The 21,582-nt window shown below is 47.7% G+C and overlaps 11 protein-coding genes across 11 annotated transcripts; 5 read left to right on the forward strand and 6 right to left on the reverse strand.

Moving 5' to 3' along the window:
* Nucleotides 1-928: 928 nt before the first annotated feature.
* CTRU02_210599 (rhamnogalacturonase b) lies at nt 929-2,884 on the forward strand (the record flags this gene model as incomplete). Its single annotated transcript, XM_070205478.1, has 6 exons — nt 929-1,059; nt 1,114-1,482; nt 1,540-1,622; nt 1,662-1,833; nt 1,887-2,532; nt 2,588-2,884. The coding sequence occupies 6 exons, from the start codon at nt 929-931 to the stop codon at nt 2,882-2,884; spliced, it is 1,698 nt and encodes a 565-aa protein (XP_070060721.1).
* Nucleotides 2,885-3,338: 454 nt separating this feature from the next.
* Nucleotides 3,339-4,169, forward strand: CTRU02_210600 (short chain oxidoreductase; the record flags this gene model as incomplete). The annotated part of the gene is made up of 1 exon (XM_070205479.1): nt 3,339-4,169. One exon carries the CDS (start codon nt 3,339-3,341, stop codon nt 4,167-4,169), a length of 831 nt encoding a protein of 276 aa, XP_070060722.1.
* An 883-nt stretch (nt 4,170-5,052) lies between these two features.
* On the reverse strand, nt 5,053-6,062 carry CTRU02_210601 (short chain dehydrogenase; the record flags this gene model as incomplete). The annotated part of the gene is made up of 4 exons (XM_036734124.1): nt 5,053-5,222; nt 5,281-5,503; nt 5,553-5,738; nt 5,799-6,062. 4 exons carry the CDS (start codon nt 6,060-6,062, stop codon nt 5,053-5,055), a joined length of 843 nt encoding a protein of 280 aa, XP_036574149.1.
* A 394-nt stretch (nt 6,063-6,456) lies between these two features.
* CTRU02_210602 (transposase) lies at nt 6,457-8,112 on the reverse strand (the record flags this gene model as incomplete). The annotated part of the gene is made up of 2 exons (XM_070205480.1): nt 6,457-7,705; nt 7,742-8,112. 2 exons carry the CDS (start codon nt 8,110-8,112, stop codon nt 6,457-6,459), a joined length of 1,620 nt encoding a protein of 539 aa, XP_070060723.1.
* A 681-nt stretch (nt 8,113-8,793) lies between these two features.
* On the forward strand, nt 8,794-9,236 carry CTRU02_210603 (dolichyl-phosphate mannosyltransferase polypeptide 3; the record flags this gene model as incomplete). Its single annotated transcript, XM_036734123.1, has 3 exons — nt 8,794-8,841; nt 8,908-8,976; nt 9,075-9,236. The coding sequence occupies 3 exons, from the start codon at nt 8,794-8,796 to the stop codon at nt 9,234-9,236; spliced, it is 279 nt and encodes a 92-aa protein (XP_036574148.1).
* A 424-nt stretch (nt 9,237-9,660) lies between these two features.
* CTRU02_210604 (uncharacterized protein) lies at nt 9,661-10,092 on the reverse strand (the record flags this gene model as incomplete). Its single annotated transcript, XM_070205481.1, has 4 exons — nt 9,661-9,753; nt 9,808-9,818; nt 9,874-10,013; nt 10,061-10,092. 4 exons carry the CDS (start codon nt 10,090-10,092, stop codon nt 9,661-9,663), a joined length of 276 nt encoding a protein of 91 aa, XP_070060724.1.
* Nucleotides 10,093-11,298: 1,206 nt separating this feature from the next.
* Nucleotides 11,299-12,435, reverse strand: CTRU02_210605 (transposase; the record flags this gene model as incomplete). Its single annotated transcript, XM_036731042.2, has 1 exon — nt 11,299-12,435. One exon carries the CDS (start codon nt 12,433-12,435, stop codon nt 11,299-11,301), a length of 1,137 nt encoding a protein of 378 aa, XP_036577337.2.
* Nucleotides 12,436-13,804: 1,369 nt separating this feature from the next.
* On the forward strand, nt 13,805-14,874 carry CTRU02_210606 (esterase lipase; the record flags this gene model as incomplete). The annotated part of the gene is made up of 2 exons (XM_036722142.1): nt 13,805-14,199; nt 14,262-14,874. 2 exons carry the CDS (start codon nt 13,805-13,807, stop codon nt 14,872-14,874), a joined length of 1,008 nt encoding a protein of 335 aa, XP_036586514.1.
* Nucleotides 14,875-15,213: 339 nt separating this feature from the next.
* CTRU02_210607 (endoribonuclease L-PSP) lies at nt 15,214-15,716 on the reverse strand (the record flags this gene model as incomplete). Its single annotated transcript, XM_036722141.1, has 3 exons — nt 15,214-15,280; nt 15,338-15,495; nt 15,552-15,716. 3 exons carry the CDS (start codon nt 15,714-15,716, stop codon nt 15,214-15,216), a joined length of 390 nt encoding a protein of 129 aa, XP_036586513.1.
* A 1,120-nt stretch (nt 15,717-16,836) lies between these two features.
* Nucleotides 16,837-18,633, forward strand: CTRU02_210608 (MFS transporter; the record flags this gene model as incomplete). Its single annotated transcript, XM_036722140.1, has 5 exons — nt 16,837-17,029; nt 17,102-17,484; nt 17,538-17,816; nt 17,916-18,291; nt 18,350-18,633. 5 exons carry the CDS (start codon nt 16,837-16,839, stop codon nt 18,631-18,633), a joined length of 1,515 nt encoding a protein of 504 aa, XP_036586512.1.
* A 169-nt stretch (nt 18,634-18,802) lies between these two features.
* On the reverse strand, nt 18,803-19,566 carry CTRU02_210609 (acetyltransferase; the record flags this gene model as incomplete). Its single annotated transcript, XM_036722139.1, has 2 exons — nt 18,803-19,047; nt 19,134-19,566. 2 exons carry the CDS (start codon nt 19,564-19,566, stop codon nt 18,803-18,805), a joined length of 678 nt encoding a protein of 225 aa, XP_036586511.1.
* Nucleotides 19,567-21,582: the final 2,016 nt, after the last annotated feature.

Consider the following 21,582-nt stretch of genomic DNA (forward strand, 5'->3'; position numbering starts at 1 on the left):
GACAAACCGGAACCCACGTGGCAATGCAAAGCAAAGCCCCTTACTACTTACAGTAATACAGTAGCACGTTCTTGGGTTGAAGGGAGGTACTCATTTTCTACCTCACTCTCAATTGTGGTGGTATTAGTAGGTTTGCGTAACACGCAACAGCTGGTCTCATCCGGATAACTCCTGGGTTTGATTCGCAACACAGGATAGAGTGGGCATTCATGTTCTCCCGACAACGTCATTTTTGGCCAGTACTGTCTCATTTATCAATTCCCGTCAGAATCAGAATCTAACCAAGAAACAGAGTTGATCAATATTGACGGGAGCGAGACTTTATCGAGACTGAGGTTACAGGTTCCCTTAAGCACGATCGGGACAGCCTACTCTGTCCAAGCGTGATCGTACGCACTTGCATCGAAACAAAATTACGCCTGTCTGCTTGGAATTACCATGTTATGCTTTCGAGTTATTTGGCGGTGACTTTCGTTGCGTATATGGATTGGGTTGCCGAATTAGCCGTGAGGTTTTGCACCATCCCAAAACGTAGCAAGTAGACACAAAGTTTGACTCTAGCTCGAACTCAACTCACGGGCCGCTGGCCAACCCTCGAGATCATTCTCATGTAAGCATATGGTTTCATATATTGAAGCGAAATTAAAATCCCCTCTTGAAAGCTTTCAGTACGGAAGTAATGGGAAAGAAAGTCCTGCGGGACATTCCAGCCTCTATTTCCGAAACAAGCATTCGGGAGGTCATTTAATAGAGTGCACTTTAGGCTGGCGGGGCCTAATGGCGAAGAGTCTAGGTTGCTTAGACAGATAAGTATGTAGGATCAGATCAGCCAAGATATGACAAGTGCGGTTTCTGCCAAGGTGTTCCTATTGACTCTAAGTGATCAAGCTTCTGGAGTTTGATCGGATCGAATCAATTTGACGTTAGCATGCATTACATCAACTACGTCGCCGGCTTGGCTTCCCTCTTGGGTACAGCCAATGCTGCCTTCGGCCTCACGACGACAGACAAATCTTTCAAAGTCGACACCAACGGTGGACTTGTGTTTGAAGTCAGCAAGTAGGAACGGCCAGGAAGATCCAGTCATCGAATCTCTGTTAACAAGTCCTGCAGAGCAACTGGAGACATCACCAGTCTCGTCTACAATGGCGTCGAGTACCAAGAGCCATCCAAGATGTCGCAAATCAACTCCGGCCTCGGGCAGTCAACTGTCACGGCCGACACCGTCAATGGTTTTGTCAAGATCACCGTCCAGGCTAGCTCCCAACCCCTAACGCACTACTTCATCGCCAAACCGAACGAGCCGACCATCTATATGGGAACACACATTACAGGCGAGATAGCCCCCGGCGAACTGCGTTGGCTTGCCCGTCTGAAGCGTTCGGAAGTTCCGACAGGATGGCATGGCGATGTTGCCAACGTCGACGGATGCACCGCTTTCGAAGGAAAGGACACCTTCGTTTGCGCAGATAAGACAACAAGGTGCAAGATGTAAGAGCGGTTCCACCATCCTGAAAGTGATCATCGTTAAAACAAACGCAAAAGGTACACCTCGGATCGATTCATCGATGACAAAGTCCATGGTGTGAATGGCAGTGTAAGTCGCAGCTCATTACTGACTGGGATGAAGGTAGCTGATTTTGTGTAGGGTGTCGGTGTATGGATGATTATGCCTGGTAACGCATACGAGCACTCTGCTGGCGGTCCGTTCATGAGAGACATCAACTCGCAGAGCACTGCTGAGCAGGAGTTGACCTGGTACATGAATAGTGGTCATGTCAGGACTGAGCCGTGGCGCTTCGGCCTTCTGGGCCCCTACGCAATGAAGTTCACGTACGACATCCTTTTCCCCCTCTTGATTCACGTTTTGTCTGCTAACGTGCAAATAGAACCGGTGAACAGCCGTCAGGCGAGCTCGACACCAGCTTCTTTAGCTCCCTCGACATCACAGGGTATGTCGCAGACAGCGATCGCGGCAGCGTTTCCGGCACGGCCACTGGTGTCGCAGAGAAATCGGAAGCGGTCGTCCACTGGTTCAACAGCGACGCGCAGTACTGGACCAAGGCATCCTCTGGGAAGTTCACGTCCCCCTTGATGAAGCCCGGAACCTATACCATGAAGCTTTACCGCAATGAGTTCCCGATAGCGCAGGAAACCGTCACGGTCGCGAAGGGCCAAAAGGTTACCAAGAACATCGCATCCACCGAACAGAAGCCATCTGTTATTTGGCGCATTGGTGAGTTCGATGGACAGCCATTCGAGCTGAAGAACGGCGATAAGATCGAACGGATGCACCCCTCAGATGTCCGCATGGCAAGCTGGGGAGGAACTTACACTGTCGGCAAATCTGAGGCCAAGGACTTCCCCATGGCCCTGTTTGCCAAGGAGGGAGGTGTTGCCACTGTTAACTTCAATCTTGCTGCCGACCAGCTTGAAGGTGTCGTTTTACGCGTAGGTACGACGTTGTCTTTCAAGGGTGGACGACCAAAGGCAACTATCAATGACTGGGAGGCGAAAGATCCCGGTGCTCCGGTAAGTTGACCCTGATATTGTAAGAAGTGGCCTTGTACTAACGAGGATACTGTAGACCTTGATTGACTCTCGCGGTGTGACTCGAGGCGCATACCGTGGTTTTGGAGAAGTTTACAACTGGACCGTACCCGCCACCGCCTTGAAGGAGGGCGCAAACACCCTCACTCTTGGTGTTTTTGGCTCAGGTGACCTGAACTTTTTGAGCGCAAACTACATCGTTGATGCCATTGAGTTACAGGGTAAGGCAGGCGCCAACAGCCCGACCAATACTTCAAACAAGGACCACACTGGTGCTAAGCACTCTACGAAAAGTCATGCTGCCCGTAGACCTGTGTCGATCGCTAGAAAGTGAGCATTTGGGAGTTGTAAAAATCTGAGAAATTGTGTATGACGCGTTTTTCAATCTTCTTTCCTCTTCTTTCTTGTGTTGGGGATTTATTCACTTCAGACATTTAATATCCAAGCGTCACACTTTTCTCACTCAGGTGTGACTCTAACCCGGGGTTTTGATTCCATATACTCTAATTAGTTGAACACATGAGTCTATCCTGGTACATACTTCTTTACTCTTGCGTTAAGGCGGCTCTGTGCTAAAAAAAAAAAAAAAAAAAAAAAAAAAAGAATCCGCATCTCCGCCTCAAGTCCACCACACATCCGCCTCACGCCCGCTGGGAGGTTGCCCTACGATAATCAACGTGGGGATAGAGACATATAAACGATGTGGCCGTGTAAAAGTCGTTTGGTAATTTTCCGTTCCAGCTTCTATTATCACCTAAATGCCACTTCACACTGTATCCGGTACTATCATGTCTATTTCTTCTTCTAGCCAACCATGGTCCCTTCGTGGCAAGACCGCTATAATTACTGGCGGGTCACGGGGAATAGGTCGGGGAATTGCTGTTTACTTTGCCCGAAAAGGGCTCAAGAAGCTAGCAATCACATATGCTACAGACAGCGATGCGGCTCAAGTCACCTTGGACGAGTGCCGCCGCCACGGAGTGAGTCTCGCTGTCGCGATTCAGGCAAATCTCCTTGACCCTGAATTTGGCCGGGACGTCGTTAAGAAAACCTTGAAAGGGCTTGGCACAAAAACTATTGACATCCTTGTCAACAATGCCGTCGTGACTGATATGGAGTGCTATCGACCTATCAGCGAGACAACCGTCGACCATTTTTCAAAGCTCATGCAGGGGAATGTTTATGCACACATGGCAATTACGACAGAGACCTTGCCGCACTTCCCTCACCAAGGTGGCGGCCGAGCTATTTATATTTCGAGTGCTGCGGCCAAGATGGGAAATCCTTCTCCTACCTTCGTTTATGGGGCCACCAAGGCCGCTCTCGAAAGCATCGTTCGATCATTCGCCAGAGAGTTTGCTATGTCTACGGGTGCCACCTTCAACAGTGTTTCTGTTGGAACAACCGCGACAGATGCCTTCGAGGGAGCAAAAGCGTCTGTCCCGGAAGAATATCTATGCGCAAAAATCGCCGATGCTACAGCTGCTAAACGCATCGGAACCCCAGAAGACATCGCTTTTATTGTCGGCTTTTTAGCAAGCGAAGAGTCGAGATGGGTTAACGGTGCATGTATTAGTGCAAATGGAGGGATGAAGGAGGTCCTGGCAGCACTTGGGTAGGTTGCTTAGCCAGGATGAAATGTAAAATGGCTCGTTTATGCTACGACCGGTGAAGCAACGTATGGTTATGTGACTACAGGATACAGAAGGGAGGATAACTAAAACGTGCTGTCATTACTGGAGATACAATTTATGGCGCAGATGATTGCGCTGGCCTGCTTGTAACAGTTCTTTCCTGCATATTGACAAGAAATGTGTTTGTAAGTCTGTTGGATATCATGGTTCCTCATAGACAAGTCGCCAAACTCACGGGATACTCAAACTATACTAATTCTGGGCATATTGAAACACATTTTGATTAAGGATATTTACTATTACTCCTAACACTAAGACGCTATCTTAAGAGTAGGAAGGAAATTCTCCCAAGTCTCCTGTCGTTCCCCCCGGGAGCTTTTATCCCTTCTGACCATACCGAGTGCCGTTTCTAAAGAGCTCGCCTTGAGATCTCTTGAAGAACGCGGAACCGTCTATTAAGAGGCCACTGAAGAAATTTGTGGGTGTGGTTGTGTTTTGGTGTCCAGCTGCTGCTGGCCTGCTTGTTGACATCCCACAACACGACTTCCATGTAAATTAAAACTTGAACTAAAGTGAGAGGGCAATCAAATGGTTTAGCAACCTTGTCTAGAAATATGACCGCTGAAGTTTTGGTGTATTGAGATATATAATGAGTGGAAGCCTCTTGCTGGAGCACAGCCTGACTGAATTGATTCCGCTCTGCATCAAGTCACATTTGCTCTAAGGATTGTGCTATGCAAGATCTCACAGGACTGGTGCCCTCCCTCCTGTGTCATATGTATCGTTGATTTTGCTGCTTCGTCTATTTTTTCGAGACTTCCGGAGGAAGTAGCTCTAAAAGACTTTAACCTCACGACTTTTTCAAGCTCTAAAGGCCAATGACGCCGACTGTGAGAAAATCCGGATCGTTATCCAGACGTTCCCGAATAGGTCCTTCACGTAACTCGGCCACATCCCACTTTGCCCACACAAATCTGCCATGAAGGAATTTCGCTTCGTCTGACGCTGCCCAGACAGCAAACTGTCCAGGTAAATCCTCTATATCGTCGTCAAACCTCGTCCAACCGCCTCCGACTTGAGCAAATGGGTATCTTACCATGGTCCCACGGGTAGGCATCCCGGCTGGCGCCAGCCTTTTCCATCAGCTCCGTGTAAACGCCACCTGGGTGGTAGCTAAGGATTTGCAAGTCATCAGGCAACACATCCTTGGCAATTCGCTGTAGTAGCATGGTGCCTGCACTTTTGCTTGCTCCGTAACTGGGTTGGTTTCCAGTCAATTTGGTGTCGTGGATGGACATTGAACTCAAGTTGACGACAGCCTGCTACTTAGTGAGACCGGGATATGTCATTCTTAATCAATAATCATACCTTCCGGCGACCTTTGGAGTTTGCCTGTCTGTAGAGTCGTTCAGTGAAGTCCAGAGTTGTCCGTGTGTTCAGCAAATACTCGCTCCAGACCGCATCTCTGCCTGACTCAAGAATGGGTTGCGTCGACAACTTCGCTGCATTTAACACAAGAACATCCACAAAGATATCTTCCTTGGATAGGCTCTGCTACAGAGCATCGGCGGATGCTATGTCGGACACATCACACCCACGCCCTATTGCTTGCACCTTTGGAAACTCCGTCCCAAGGAGTGAGGCAGCGGAATTGACGACGCTGGAGCGACGTGCGACAATGATGATTCTTCTTGCGTCAGCCTTCGCAAAAGCTCTCGCGATAGCGAATCCAATGCCTGTATGGCCACCTGTAATGAGGACTGTCTTTCCAGTCTGCGAAAGCTCGTCCCTAAAAGGCGAGATGGCAGGGTAAGGAGTTCGATGGACTGTTTTCGTAAAAGAAAAACCAACAGAGAGTGATTCGAGAGAAGATGACATGATGCTGGTTTTTGACAGAAGGCCCGTTGAGAAATTGATAGCGAGAAGATTATGTCGAGGAGATGAAATAAGAATACTGAAGAAACTCGACTGCTTTGTAATATAGAAGATAAAAGCTCGAGCTATCCAACATGATAATAGTTACTGCGTGAAATAACGGATACATTTTATAGGTTGTAGATCTGAGGTCTGTCACAATCTAGGGTACACTTGGTTGGTAGTTGAGTTGCGCATTTGTTTACCCAGTTTGCACAGGCCACTGAACTGAAGCTTTGGTAAGTTGCAATAACGTACATGATAAGCGAGTGAGACAGACAAGCGAGTGAGACAGTAAACCAGACCTTCGCGACAATAATATCGAAATCTATAACAAGAAATCTTAGATTGATTAATACTACTCGGATTCCTGTTCTTCGGATGTTTCCTCAATAAATTGACATGTTCTCGCGTTGTGGCCTGTATTCCCGCATACGCCACACCGACGATGAGTCGTCTCAGACCTCACTTTGCGACCACTACTCCGTCGCGTTTCCTCTTGTAGTTGCGTGTCTGCCTCTCTTTGCGACTGTATATCCTCTCCAGTAGATATAGTAAGACTTCCTCCTTTCTGTAGACGTGTTTTCTTAGCCCTTCGACGCCGACTTAATATTGCATTCTCCTCTCGAAGGATTTGAACCTCTGACTCTAGTAATGCTACCCGATGCCCTAGTCCTTCTGTCCCTCTGGCTAGCTTACTCACAGCACTATAAATTGATGCTGGAGAGCTGCTTCGGTGGCGTGAGATTCGACTCTTAATAAAAGTAGACTGTGATCTTGCTTCGCTTGGGTTGCTCGGCGTCCTAGAGATCCAAGGGTCTGGTGTCTGAGGGACCCCCTCCTCAGGCGTTGGCGTTCGGAACTTTACATCCAGCTTTGAGAGAACACTTTCTGCATTCAAAGGGACAAGTCCAGCTCCTCGGAAACCTCCCTGGATATTTTTCCTCGTAAAAGACTGCTTAAAAGCTTCGTGAAATGCTGCAAAGAAATCTTCCTTCGAGATATGGGTTGTGCCTCGCCGCATCTTATTCTCAATTTGCCGACCGTAGGCATTCTTTAACGGCTGAAAACAACCAACATCTAAGGGTTGAAGTAGATGAGACGAGTGAGCCGGCATGCACAGTGTAATAATGTTGTTTTCTTGACAAAAGAGCTCGAAGGCTGCGGAGTGGTGACTTTCATGACCATCAACAACGAGGAGGCGATATTTCCCAGACGTACGTGGTTTTGTATAAATGTCGAAGTGTCTGATCCAGTCAATACCTCTCTCGTTTGTTATCCATCCATTTTCAGACGTTGCAATAGCCCAATCGCCCGGAAGAGAGGTTTCTGTATACCAGCTTGAGAGGTGATACTGGCCTGCAACGATGATGTATGGCGGGATGCTCTCCCCTTGGGAATTAATAGCCTGGATAACTGTAACCCATTCCCTATTGCCAGGCTGTGTCATCTTCGTATTTGAACGCCTTTCAGCACTTGTAACAACCATTCCAGAAGCAATAACGCCCATCATAAAGCCGGTCTTATCAAAGTTGTAGATATTAGCATCAGCAATACCATACTTCGCAATTGTATTCTTCACAAGCGAAAACCAGCCACGAATCACCTCTGGATCTTCGCATTAAGCTCTCTTATAGTCATACTTGCGAAAGAAACGCGTCCTAAGCTGTGGTTGTCGCTTGACGAAATTAGAAGCCCAGCGCTTCCCAACTGGAGGCGCGTCGCGCTCTACGAGAAGTCGATTGGCCATTTCTTCCACACCACTCAGCCGGGGAGGAAATGATCGCGCATCTAGGTCGAGAATATACTCAACTATTGTCTTCTCTTCTAAATCTGATAAATTCCGTGAATTAGGCATGCTGTCGCGTCGTGAGACTATTCCCTTTAGTCGCCGGCTTAATGTTGCGTGACTGACTGTATAGAGTGCACCTGCGGCCCGAGCACTAAGTTTTGGGTCATTTCTCATTGCTTGAAGGGCAATTTGTAACCTTCTTTCAATACTAGCTGATTCCATGATTTATTGTAGAGGAAAAGGTGCCGGTCGCGTCAAGGTGCGACGGTCGCGGTTTACTGTCTCACTCGCTTGTCTGTCTCACTCGCTTATCATGTACGTTAGCCTTTTCGCTTCAGCAAATCCGCCGCAAATCCGCCGCATCTCCCCCGCCGCTATTCCGCAGCTTTCCCGCCATTATTCTTGCATTTTTATTCAAGGTGAAATTCCAAAGATATCCGGCACGCCATCGCCTTTCCGAATGATGGGGCGTCTTAAAGGTTTTGCCTCCGGGGCTGTCCGTTGTGTAGCATACTCAACGATAACGCAACCTTGCAGGGGACACGAGGTGCCTCAGTGGAATGTTAGCTTTACTCAGACTTCGCAGAGTACCGCACCAGTTGCGTACCTCAGCAGTGAAAGAATTAAGCGGGCCGTGAAGCGTCATTGGTGGGTCTAACAGCGCGTAAACTGCGGGAAAGCACGGCCACCTCAAGACCCCTAGCTTCGCTTAGTCATTCCAGCTCCACTACAACTTTTGGACAGTTTCGCGACTCCTTTTCACAATTGCCAGCAAACCGATCGCTTCCAGGATCGCGACAAACTCCAGCTCCCAGTCACTCCTTTACCACACACGCTTTATACTGCGAAATTGACCACCGATATCCTCTCAGATACCTGTGCACTGCATCAACCGAAGGAAAAATGACTCGTGCTCAGCAGACTGTCTCCCTGGCGCTCCTCGTGAGCTCTGTACGACCCCTCCTCCCTGCATCCCACTTCCCCCTCAGAGTCCTTACTGACTAACGATTAACCCAGTTGTACCTTGCACTCTATCTCCAGCTCATTCCTGCCCCCGCGAAGGTTCAGGAGCAGATCATTCCCGTCGTATGTTCCCGCCTGCCTCTGCCGAATTTCCATGCGACAGCCGCCGTGCTGCACCTACCCACCCTTACGGCCACATTGCTAACTTCAGCTGCGCGTAGCTTCCCTTCTGGGTCCTTGTGTCTTTCGGCGCATACCTTCTCGCTCGACTCGGATACAATGTCATGACATTCAACGATGTGCCCGAAGCGCACAAGGAGCTTATGGCTGAGATTGACGAGGCCAAGGCCGACCTGCGGAAGCGTGGTGTTGATGTGGACTAAGAGTTGGGTTAATAAAAAGGGACAATGAAGAGCGATTCCATGATTGAAACCAATTGTACGCACGGGACTATGGTGGGAATGGAGTTTTGGACGGCATAGCTCTGGTAACCCAGCTCAATTGACGCACAACTTTCACCTTCGGCATGTTCTTTGTGGCGATGGATTCGTGACTACAAAGAAAAGAGTCTATTCGATGACCATAAATGGAGGTCTTGTTTTCACCTCGGTGGCACAGAATGGCGAAGCGCACAACTAGCGGGTAATACAAGCTTGCAATTCAAGATCTAACCATATGGAAGGCTGCGTAGAGGACGTGTAATTGAAGGGCTGTTATCACCTGCACGTCTACACTCGCAACAGCTAATGAACAGTATCCATCAATGGAGACCGATCCTCCCTCCTACGGGGCTTGGCCATACATCTTTTACCATTTGCATACAGTCGATTGCAAACCACGGATTTCCAGGCAATCTCTCATGAAATCGTCTTCCCGGGTTTTGTCGGCGCGGACAATGCACTATCAATTGTAAGCTGAAAAAACACTAAAAGGGTTAAACATCACTCAACGTACAGCATTGCCTCCTGTTAGTGTATTGTTAGCATCGTCCGTATTCGAGCAGGGTAAACAGAGACTCACTCATATATCCCTGGTCGTGACAAGCCTCGGTGGTCATCCCAACGTCTACCCGAGACTCAAGGGAGCCCTCTCCCTGCCTAGCACAGTAGCATTTCTTGTCTTGAGCCGCCGCGGTTGCTGCGAGAACCGCGCTGATGTATCTGTTAGAAGACCATGATTCGTCAAGAAGCTTATCATGATGGCTTACATCGTAGAAATCAGCTTGAGAGCAGAAACCATGATGATTGACTGTGCTGTGTACTGGTGTATGTGGATAAACGTTCTTTTCCGGATGTTGAAGTCTGAAGCGTTTGTGAATTGGAATTCAAAGGTTAGTGGAGGACAACGTTGACATTTATATGCATCTATATTTCCAGAGGAGTCTAAAGCTCATGACGGCGACTCTCTAGGCGATCCTAGGCTTGAAGCCGGTGGACTTTCCAAATTGGTTTCGTTTGGGCAAAACATCTGGCCAACTAACCCAACAGGCAAAAAAAAAAACCAATTACTTATTTTCCCAGCTTTGACAGTAGACCATGAGTTGGCAGCCAAGAGAAGTCTTTAATTTTCAGGCAACTCAACAAGAGCCTAATTGAAGTGGCAGCCGACGTTCAGACGATGCCAAGCCAGGCTTTATACATTTGACTGTGCCTAGTTCCACTATTCTCTCCAGTTTAGGCAGTTTTTTTTGCGTTGCCAAGCGAGTCATGAAACTATAGTAGAGTATTGCATCTGAAGCCGGGATGAACTGCTGCACTTTCAGCGAAAATTAAATGGGAAGCAGAACGCTTGAACACGTTGTAAATTAGGTTCAGCCGGTAACTCGTGAATTCATGACTCTCCTCAAAAGCCGGCTCAGCTTGATCAGGTGAATTCCAGATATATTAAAGCCAACATCACCGAGGGCTTTAAAGTGACACCGTTTCACAGCCCCATTCGTCTCCATCCACGGCGCCCGTGTTAGAACTTAAACTAAATCACCAAGCCATCACCTGTAATCATCCCCGAAGCGTTGACCAGTGCATTAGGGGCTGAAATGGCATTCTTTTTAATGATATGCTACAGGAGGTTCTGGCCATCGTTTTCTCTGGGAGATCAGCGCACTTGATGCTGAATTGCTGAGTTTCGAATGGTGGCATATTTAGGCTTGCAGTAGGCTAAACCACCAACCCCTTTGCCAAAAACGAGCTCCTGGACACTAACCAGTTATCTTTTCGACCACGGCAAGACTAAACCGACACACAAGCAGAATTTCACGCACATCTCGTTGAGTGCGGCTGTACATCATTTTGCCAAGGCCAGAAATTGCACTTTAATAGACACTTTCCCACGATAGGTACTCCAGACGGTAACGTCCCGCACCCACATTTGGGCACCCCCCACATTTGGGCACCCCAAAAATCATGATGCATTTCACTATACATCAACTTCAGCCATTGATTATATTTAATCTATTGCCACAACAATACTATTTCCCTCAAGAGTAGGTAAATCAGACTTGCTGGATTCATCTGAGCTATCCTCAATTTCGCCCGCTTCAATTTGAGCCTTCCGAATAGCTTCAATGTTGGCAAACTTCGAATTTGGGCTCGTTGTGACCTTCTTCCGCTTCCTAGCCCTAGATGCCTCAACTTCTGCTTCCAGCGCCTCAATCTTTCGCTGAGCTACAGCCAGTTTATAGCTCTGTTCATCAAATCCCTTTTGAACCTTGCGAAAGAGCAGTCGTTGAGTATTTCGATCATGCCCAACCTTGTTGTATAAGTTGAATTGATCCTGTAGCTCAGACCGCTTCGTTGGCGTTGACCAGCATACTGCTGATGTCTCTGATGCCCATTTTTCGCCTGCTATAGCATTAGACAGTCCCTTGTAAGGCTGATCGGTCTGTCTAGCTGGTGTTGATGGGTTCCCAAGTAGAAGAGGGCTCATCGGCGGTTTGGCTATGCTTACAGGCCATAGACCTGTATATTTCCAACCGCTGATGATGTTCTTGCTTGTGAATGCTATATGGCGTGCTTTTCCATAGCAGAGGAGAAAGTTTCTCTTGCCTATAACAGTGCTAGCGTCCCATTGATCCAGGTATAGAAGCTCTTTCTTATATATGGCTTTCAGCGGCCCAAATACTGACTGATCAAGCGGCTGAAGAACGTGGGATGTATGTGGCGGTAGGAAGAGTAAGAGTATCTTATTCTTAAAGCAGATATACATGAATTCTGTTGTTTCATGGCTACCATGCCCATCAAGAATGAGTAATCTAGACTCTTTAGGGTCTTGGGGTTGGGTCAATGGTATGAAGACCTTCTGTAGCCATTCAACAGCAGTAGAATCCGACGTCCAGCCATTTTCTGTTGCTGTAAACTTCCAGCCATCATATTCAGTTAAATCGAGAGGAAACCACTGCTGTTGAACAGTCTTCCCCTTATATATCACAAGTGGAGGCAGTGCCTTGCCAGTTGCAGAGATACACTCAATCAGAGATGTCCAAGCCCGAGACCCAGGCTGTTTCTTTCGAATAGAGCGAGTTTCTGATGATCCAAGAACTAATCCATTTGATCCTCTGCCTTCTAGAATACCTGTTTCATCCATATTGTATCGATTGCTTGCTTTGATTGCCTGTATCTCAGGTAGAGCGAGATGCTTAAACCATTCCCTGATTACATTAGTTGAGGCACCATTGACACGCTGGGAATCAATTGCTCTGCTTCTCTGAACCTTGATTGATGGATTTCTCTTGATAAATGATTGAACCCAGTTTCTTCCGAGAGGCTGGAAGTCTCTACGTGTCTGTAGAATCCTCTCAGCAAAATCCTTGAGCTGTTGATGGGTTGGTGGAAGGCCTAGGGCAGCTTGTATTCGAATCCATTCAGCCAAGTGACTTTCCTGGGTTGGTGATAGCCTCTGTAACCCAGCGAAAGCAACACCTCTTGTTTGGTGACCTCTTATTCTGTTTTGTAGTGTAGTTCGTGGTATGCCCTTATCATGAGCTGCTTTTTTTATACTGCAGCCGCTGGTAACAGCCTCAAGTGCCTTGAGCAAGTCATCTTCGGTATATTGGCGCATATAGGTATAAATAATAAGCATATGAAGTTGGATTGTAATTAGTGAAAAGTTGAAAAAGTGGTAAATAATTGAAGTTGAGGGGTAGTCATGGTGTTGAGCGATTTTTGGGGTGCCCAAATGTGGGGGGTGCCCAAATGTGGGTGCGGGACGTTATGTGAGCAAACGTAATTTACCAATGTATTCTCTATTGTTGTACAGTATTATGCTGCATCAAATGGAAATATACATACTTCTAAAACACGCACAATCTGAAGAGAGTAAGGAGCACGATATACATCAACATACGATTTGATAAGACTACTGAACCTAAGAGTCCTTATTCCGCCCTTGGCAAAAGTTATATCCAGCCACTCGATGGGATATATTGACCAATCTTTTAACGTTAAACACTACCAGGTTGATCCTGCAACAGTTGCGAGAATGCACATATGGCGTCTCGGCAAGTCTGATGAGCTGTATTTAAAGTGTTCAGATGGTGGCCGGAAAACAATTGACGGCAAAGTGCGGGGAAAATGTGTAGGTAAACCTTGGTCCTGATGTGATGCAATGCCGCATACAGTGTATAATACATCTCCCGATTATCCGCTGAGATAGGACTTCGCATTTGAGGGGTTGCTCTGATACGTGCGTCACTGCAATCCATAAGTGGGGGTCAGGTTACGTAGCATGTCCGAGGGAACGTTATCGGCAGACTGGACCATCCGTTTACCGGAGATCGGAACACCAAGAGGGGCCCGTCTGCAGCCGGGCGAGCGTAATCATCACAACGTGTGATCTCAAATATCAAGAGCGGCTGAAAGCACCTGTAAGCTACTTGGTACCAGAGCTTGAGAAAGCAATCCAATCGGACTTTTTAACTTATCGACATTGGCCATCTTACAAATATTAACCAATCATGCCTGAACCGCCGTATCCCCTACATGAATCAGTTTTAGATCGTATTCACCCGGAATACAAGGCTTTCTACAATAAACACGTTTTCGACAAACAGGTGGTTCATCACCAACCCATCTCGGCTTCGCGTGCCAGTGGAACCCTCATCCCTGGAGCCGGGCCCAAGCTTGACGTTGCGAGCTCGCAAGACTTTCAGATCCCTAGAAAGGAGACGAGCGGACCGGACATCTTGGTCCGCGCTTTCACGCCTTTAGGAGACAAACCCGAGAAAGGATGGCCCTTATGTATCTGGTTCCATGGAGGAGGATGGGTCTTGGGGAACATTGATACTGAGAATGTCATTGCAACAAACCTGTCCAATCGGGCCAAATGTGTAACCATTTGTGTGGACTACCGGTGAGTTTGGGGCTTGCGCTTAGATGTCGTGAGATATGGGTCATAGTTAACGTCCTTCTAAGGCTCGCACCAGAGGACCCTTTTCCGGCCGCCGTTGACGATTGCTGGGAATCTCTTCTCTGGGCAATCTCAACCGGGGCCGAAAAGCTAGGTCTTGATACTTCACGGATTGCCCTCAGCGGATCATCGGCTGGCGGAAACCTCACCTTGGTTCTGTGCCAGCGAGCGACAACTCGTAATGATATTCCGCCCATAGCTGTTCAACTGCTGTCGGTACCTGTGGCAGATAATACTGCTGTAGTTGAGTCGTCTAAACCCGAGCACGCATCGTGGAAAGAGAACGAGTTTACTCCCGCCCTGCCTGCTGAAAAGATGATGTGGTATCGGTATCATTACCTGCCGCAACGCGAAGATTGGTCACATCCCGAGGCCAGCCCGCTCTTATGGAAAGGCGACTGGTCAAAGCTTCCTCCAGCAGTCATTGTTATGGGCGAACTCGACGTGTTGCGGAGCGAGGGTGAGGCACTTGGGGAGAAGCTGAAAAATGCGGGAGTGGCGGTTGATTTTCATGTTATGAAAGGCCAACCGCACCCTTTCATTGCCATGGATGAGGCACTAGAGGATGGCCGAAGAGCTATCACGCTGTTCTGTGATAAACTGGTCGCGTCATTGTAGACGCAGAGGAGTTTAAATTAGATAAGCGTATGGAAGTAGATTAGATGCAGATCGATACATATATTAAGGGGCCTTTACATCACCCAGGGCGGGATGTAGTACTTTTCTTAACGAGGATTCTAAAGCACTGTATTTCCAATCCAAATTGCCAGCGGTGTTCACATGTTGTTGGCTTGGGCTATTTCTCAGACTACGGGTAACGGAATCAGCTATAATGACGGCTTAACAGATAAAGCCCAAGGTAGTCGAGCAATAACATGTGCATGGACGTGAACTGTCTGTTATTTTAATTTGAAAGTGAGGTCTGTGTAATTTTAACATCTCTCAACTAAGCCCAAATCACAAAACAGCTATGCACTCGATCTCTACATCTACATTGAGCGGCAACGTCTTAACCGCAACGCAACTGGCCACGTCCGTTAACAAAAAGTCTCCTATCTCAATTTAGGGATGAGTAGCTTACGTTCTGGATGGCTTGATATCGCCCCAGTATTGGCAATAAATTTCATTCATGGCAGCGAAGTCGTCCATGTTTGAGAGGAACACGTTCACCTTGACGACCTTATCGATTGTAGTACCGGCACCCTCTAGGACCGCCGTCAAGTTCTTGATACATTGATGCTGTAGTCTAGTTTAGTGTATGCCAGTCCAAAATGCATTGAGCGCCCATGACATACGGTGTGAGCTTGTACATCACCGTCGATAATCTGCATGGTCTCCGGGTCCATTGGGACGGCGCCGGAACAGAATACCATGCCATTGGCAATGATGGCTTGACTGTAGATGCCTGGAAGGGGCTTGGGGGCCTTGTCGGTGAGGACAGGGGTCTTGGTAGAAGACATTTTGCTTTGATATGAGCTGTGGGAGAAAAGTAAAGAACGAGTGTTTGTTTAGTGTATCGAATCTGATACTTACTCTGTAGGTTGAAGGCAACCAAAGCGTCAACGACTTAGTAGCAACCTATGATGTCTCTTAGAAGTAGGGTCTATGGATGTTTGCCCTAAAGTGCTCCTTCTTTCTATTGGACCAGTACTTTGACCGCATCAACGCGGTTTGGTCAGATCTCCGCTGTCGGAACTGTTACACTTCCCGCGGAGAGTCCAGGTGGTGATCGTCCTATCATCCCGATTCCCCGCACTTCAGCTACATCGAATACATGCCTATCGTTATCTTTTTGAGCTTATTGTGGATTATTATGGAGACGGTTACACGGTGTGGGAACAATCAATCTACTGCTGAGACCTTCCCAAGTAACGTTAAATCAAAGGTCCTTTTCTGACCCCCACGGCCAGCGATATCCAGTAAGAGTGCCGGATTGGCAATGCTTGTAGGAGGGAAACTTCGCCTGGTAGCCGATACTGCCAGTATTTACACAGTAGGCTTCCGTTAGCTAATCGCGGGGGAAATCAAACGAGGCTTACAGAAATGTTGTCTATGGATTACGATAGATTTTAAGTATAGGTAGCTTGGATCCGTTTAGCCGTTCCTTCCATGCGGTGTGACATTCGAAATAGTATGCGACCATTATTTGAGGCTGGTCATTTCCATGTAGACGGCAAACCGGCCTTAGCCTAGAAGGGTACTTGTCATGTTGATCAACTTGGGGTACTGATTCTCCTCCCATCAGGAACAAGATATGGTTAGACAGCATGGGTTTGACCCACCGCCGGTATCACTCTTATCATGAATTGATGACCGACTGGCGCATAGTGCAAGTCACATGAAGCAGCCGAGAAGTCCTGTCTGCGTCGTCAAGTAGTATGCTGGGACCTTGTTTTGGCTGTCTTCTCCAAATGATAAGCCTGCCAATGAATGCGGTGCAACATAGCTTTATGTATACTGGCTTCTCCCTGTCTCTCCTCTTGAGACATGTTCCCCCCTCATTGTGCGAACCCCAATCTTGCGATTTACCACCTTCGTGACATTTAAACGGTCGGCTTCGGTGCATTTTCGAGCTTAAAAATGGGTGAACAAGTGGACAACAAGATCACTCAAGCCGCTGGCCCTGAGGGGTCCGTTCGGGAGGGTTCCACCGATGGAAATGATATGAAGAATGACAACTATGGGGACGAGGTTCATGTTGTCGACAAGGCGGCAGAGCGCCGTCTATGTCGCAAGCTGGACTTCAGGCTCATGCCTGTTCTTGCGATAATGTGTAAGCATATCAAACCCAAAGGCATTAAACGGCTTGCTTTCAATTATACGATGGTCTAACGTAATTTACCAGATCTCTTCAACGCCCTGGACAAGGGAAATATCGGTAATGCGGAGACTGATGGTTTGAGTTCTGACCTCAATTTCAAGGAGGGCGAATACAACCTGATTGTTAGCATCTTTTTTGTGCCTTTTGTTGCCGCTGCACCCTTCGTGGCTCTGATCGGCAAGAAGTTCGGCCCTGCAGTCGTTTTACCGATCCTTATGTTCACCTTTGGCACCATGACTATGCTCATGGCTGCAGCACAGAACTTTAGTGGCGTATTTGCGTTACGTTGGTTCCTGGGCATGGCGGAGTCGGCTTTCTTCCCCTTGGTCATCTACTACCTGACCACATTCTACCGCCGTGGTGAACTGGCTCGTCGCTTGGCCGTTTTCTATGCCGCCTCGAACATTGTAAGATACACAATGAAGCCAATTTACCATTGAGTGACTAAACCGCGAGATAGGCAAACGCATTTTCGGGCCTGCTTGCTTTTGGTGTCTTCCACATTACAAACACCAGCCTGTACCCCTGGCGTTGGCTGTTCATCATTGAGGCGAGCGCAACCATCCTCTTCTCCATATTTGCGTTTTGGTATCTTCCCAGAAGCGCGGCCGAAGCCAAATTCCTCACGGCCGAGGAAAAGGCCCTTGCCCATCATCGCATCCGTGTCGATAGTTCTTCAGTTGTTGGAGAGAAGATGAGCATAAGAGAAAGTGCTAAAGTCTTCAAGCACCCGACTACAGTACGTATTCATGATCCGATGATCACTCTCGACCGCCATTCTTCCTCACACCTACTCCCTATGTATCGATGAAATTCTCACTAACCGGTATCCTCTTAGTTTGGGTTTCTTGCTATTGAGATATGTCTTGGAGTTCCCCTTCAAAGTGTTGCTCTCTTTATGCCTCAAATCATCCAGCGATTAGGCTATAGCACTGTCAAGACGAACCTATATACCGTGGCCCCGAATGTCACAGGTGCTGTCATGCTCTTGGTACTAGCGTTTCTTTCCGACTGGCGTCGGCTACGGTTTCCTTTCATTGCTTTGGGTTTCAGCCTAACATTTATCGGCTTCATCATCTATGCGGCGATCGATGATGTTGAACAAGAGTTGCAACTGGCTTACTATGCTTGTTTCATGATGACTTGGGGTACATCAGCGCCGAGTGTTTTACTATCAACGTGGTATAACAACAACGTCGTGAATGAAAACCAACGTGAGTTATGCCATGAGCGTTTTAACAAGTTGTGCCTAAACTTATCAATAAACGACAGGTGTGCTCTTGACCTCCATTGGCGTGCCATTGGCGAACCTTATGGGCCTCGTTAGCAGTAACATTTTCCGCAAACCGGACGCTCCGAAATACGGTCCCGCCTTGATTACTACGGCTTCATTTGGTGGAACAGGCGTTGTATTTGCGCTTTGTCTGGGATTTTACATGGTTTGGGATAATAAGAGGAGGAATCGTGCGCAAGGTGTTAATCTCACTGCTAGTGATGTGCCAACCTCGAAGTTGGGTGATGGTCCAAGAAGTCCTGACTTCCGCTGGTTTTTGTAAGATTCAGTAGTTGTTGCACCTATTTTGTGAGGTTTCAAGAACATCGTATGTCGTTCCTATCACCAATTTAAGAATTCAAGATCAATTAGAATTGCTACGACTATGTAAAATCCTCGAATGGTAAGTCCCAAGATGTGGCTCCATCTACTTTTGCCTGTGTGATGTTGCCTCACTTCTTTACCTCATAGGTAAGCAGGTACACCATGTAGCCAGAACCTCCGTACATGGTATCATCCTGGTAGCCTCGGTGAACTTCCTTGAAACCGAGTCTCTTGTAAACATTGAGACCAGCGGGAAAGGCCAAAATAAAAAGATCAACTCCTACTGCCTCGGCTAGCCGCATGCCGCTCTTAACCAACGCGGTGGCGATGCCCTTCCCTTTGTTTTCAGGATGAACAGCAAGGTAATCGAGACCTGTATGCACAAGTTAGCTCGTGGTAAGTAGGCTTCAAAACAGGCGAACAAAAGGAAGCCCGTTGGATCAGTGCCCTTGTGCTTACTGATGTAATCTCTCTCAGCCAAGATACGCTCCTTTTCCGGTCCACAGTCATCAATGCCATCCATGAATTGAGGCTTCCACCACGCGCTGTCACTCCGCTCCTTGATAGCTTTCCTTTCTACTTCACTGACTTCTGCGATCTGCGCATCAGCCCATTCTGGTGCTGTTGCGCAGCGTGCAGGAAGCTCCCATCTTGCGTAGCCGACGAGGGCGCCCGATTCAGGATCGACGGCTTTAAAGTGTCGCAGTGTCTCACGATCGCGAATCAGGTTGTTGGGAATGCGCTTGGTGACCTGTTCGATAAGGAACTCGAGCTTAATATCTTTGGGCCAGAGGAGAATCCAATTTGGATCCGTCCAAAAGCCACTGATGTTGTTGCGAGCCAGAGCTGGAGCGTCAGCGAGCGTGCATGGTTCAATCTTCCAGTGTTCCATTTTTGCCAGTATAACTTGTAGCGTGGGATGGTGTTAATATCTTTTATGAATGGCGATCGTGAATGAAAAGCGAACCACTTTCGTCGGCTTTGGTGGTTTTCAGTTTAAGTGTAGAGGCTGAGGTTGCCATAAACTTTCATGGCTCAACCCTTCAACGTTTTCTTCTGGGCTGAAGCTTAGCTTGCGAGCGCTATTTAGTCCCCCAGGTGAAATACAACACGTATTCACCTCTTGCGGGATTAGGTGTCAGACCAGGGTCTTCACGTTGAGAAAAGCCCACTTACTCAAATTCAGACTAACTCCCAATAATGCACAGGACACAAAGGGAAGGCCACACTGTCAACAACGGATAACTCGGCCCCCGTCCAGGCTGTACTATTTCCGTCGAAGGATCGGCCTTAAAGCAGGCAGGCAGTGGGTGAGCCAGTTGGGCGTCACCGTCACGATTATGTAAGCATGGTCCAGGCATTACGCTTGCAATGGAAATCAAGGTAAGGAAGGGAAACGGTAACATAACGAGAGCGATACCAAATGACCTTTTGGCGAAGATGTTCTAGATTCTGTGCGCTTTTATATGCTATCCAAGCTGGTCAGTTGTAGGTCTTTGCTGGTTATATGGCTAAGCTATCGCATTCTCCTATAGGAGTAAATCCGGTTGTGTTGATGACTCTACGTTCTGATGCCCATAATCCGATTTGAAACAGAGTCAATGCTCTTTAATCCGGTGGGGATTTCGTAGTATTCTCGACCATGTAGCTTCTTTTGTAGAATTTTAATATCTATGAAAGATTCTAATTAGAGACCGCCGGAGTTGAATTGCTCTGGTATTCAGAAAAGCACATTTACGATACTACGACTTATTGAGCTTTTATCAACAGTCACCCCTACGTATGCCACTAACAACCATCCGCCATCTCCTGATGCTTGGAGCCTGGTTTGGCGTGGCATTATGGCTGTCATAGCGGCCGTCGACTAGGCCCTCAGTCTCGCCGTTCTGCTCTCGGTAGTTTTTCTGCCGTCTGTTGCAGGATGTTCCAACACCAGCCCCAACCGTTAAGCGGCCCTGAAGCTTCTTCGAGGCCATTGAAAGACCCTGGCCTCGCCGCAAATATGCATGCTTTATAGTTCCCCGCCAGTCGTGCAACGCACGTACCCTTCCTTCAACGCCTGTTACCATTCCAGCGCAAGTGTCAAATGGCACTCTCGCAGAGCCACAGTCTACCAACAGAAGTTGACTCTAGCCTCGATGCAAGTAAGAGCCACCTCGCTCACCTCCGTGACAAACATCCCATCTTGATCGGGCTACACCTGAACCGCAGAGTGGCATTGCCAGCATGTGTCTATTAGAACAAATTGTTTTAAAAACAGCCAGTTTCCATTTGTTAAGCATAAAGAGATCTAAATGACTTGATATAACGTCGCACACCCACTTCTCGCACACCCCCACATTTCGCACACCCATAAATCGCTCATGTAGAATTTTACCCTCTTCAACATTCTTTAATATCTTCACCACTTTTACAGCGATTATTATAATTCTTTGAATAGTTACTCTTATACGCTTAATGGGCCAGTATACGGAAACAGAAGTCAATCAAGCTCTCAATGCAGTTGCAAGTGGGCAGAGTGTCCGAAAGGCAGCTCATGATGCTGGAATTCCACCATCAACCCTCCAGTCTCGATTAAAGGGTTCACAGGCAAGAAATGTAGCTTTCTCTAGCTTCCAGAAGCTATCTCCAGCACAGGAAAGTCACTTAGCTGAATGGGTGCGTATCCAGGCGGCGTTAGGGCTGCCGCCAACACATCAACAACTCAAGGAATTTGCCCAGCGAATCCTAGACATCAGAGGCACTACCCAGCCACTTGGGAGAAACTGGATTCAGTTCTTTATTAAGAGAAATCCATCAATCAAGGTTCATAGAGCTAGAGCCATCGATTCTAAGCGTGTCAATGGGGCCTCAACTAATGTAATCAGGCAATGGTTTCAACAACTCGCCCTTCCAGAGATCAAGGCGA

The sequence above is a fragment of the Colletotrichum truncatum genome (assembly GCF_014235925.2).
Source record: "Colletotrichum truncatum strain CMES1059 chromosome Unknown Contig_0007, whole genome shotgun sequence".
NCBI classification, from domain to species: Eukaryota; Fungi; Ascomycota; class Sordariomycetes; order Glomerellales; family Glomerellaceae; genus Colletotrichum; species Colletotrichum truncatum.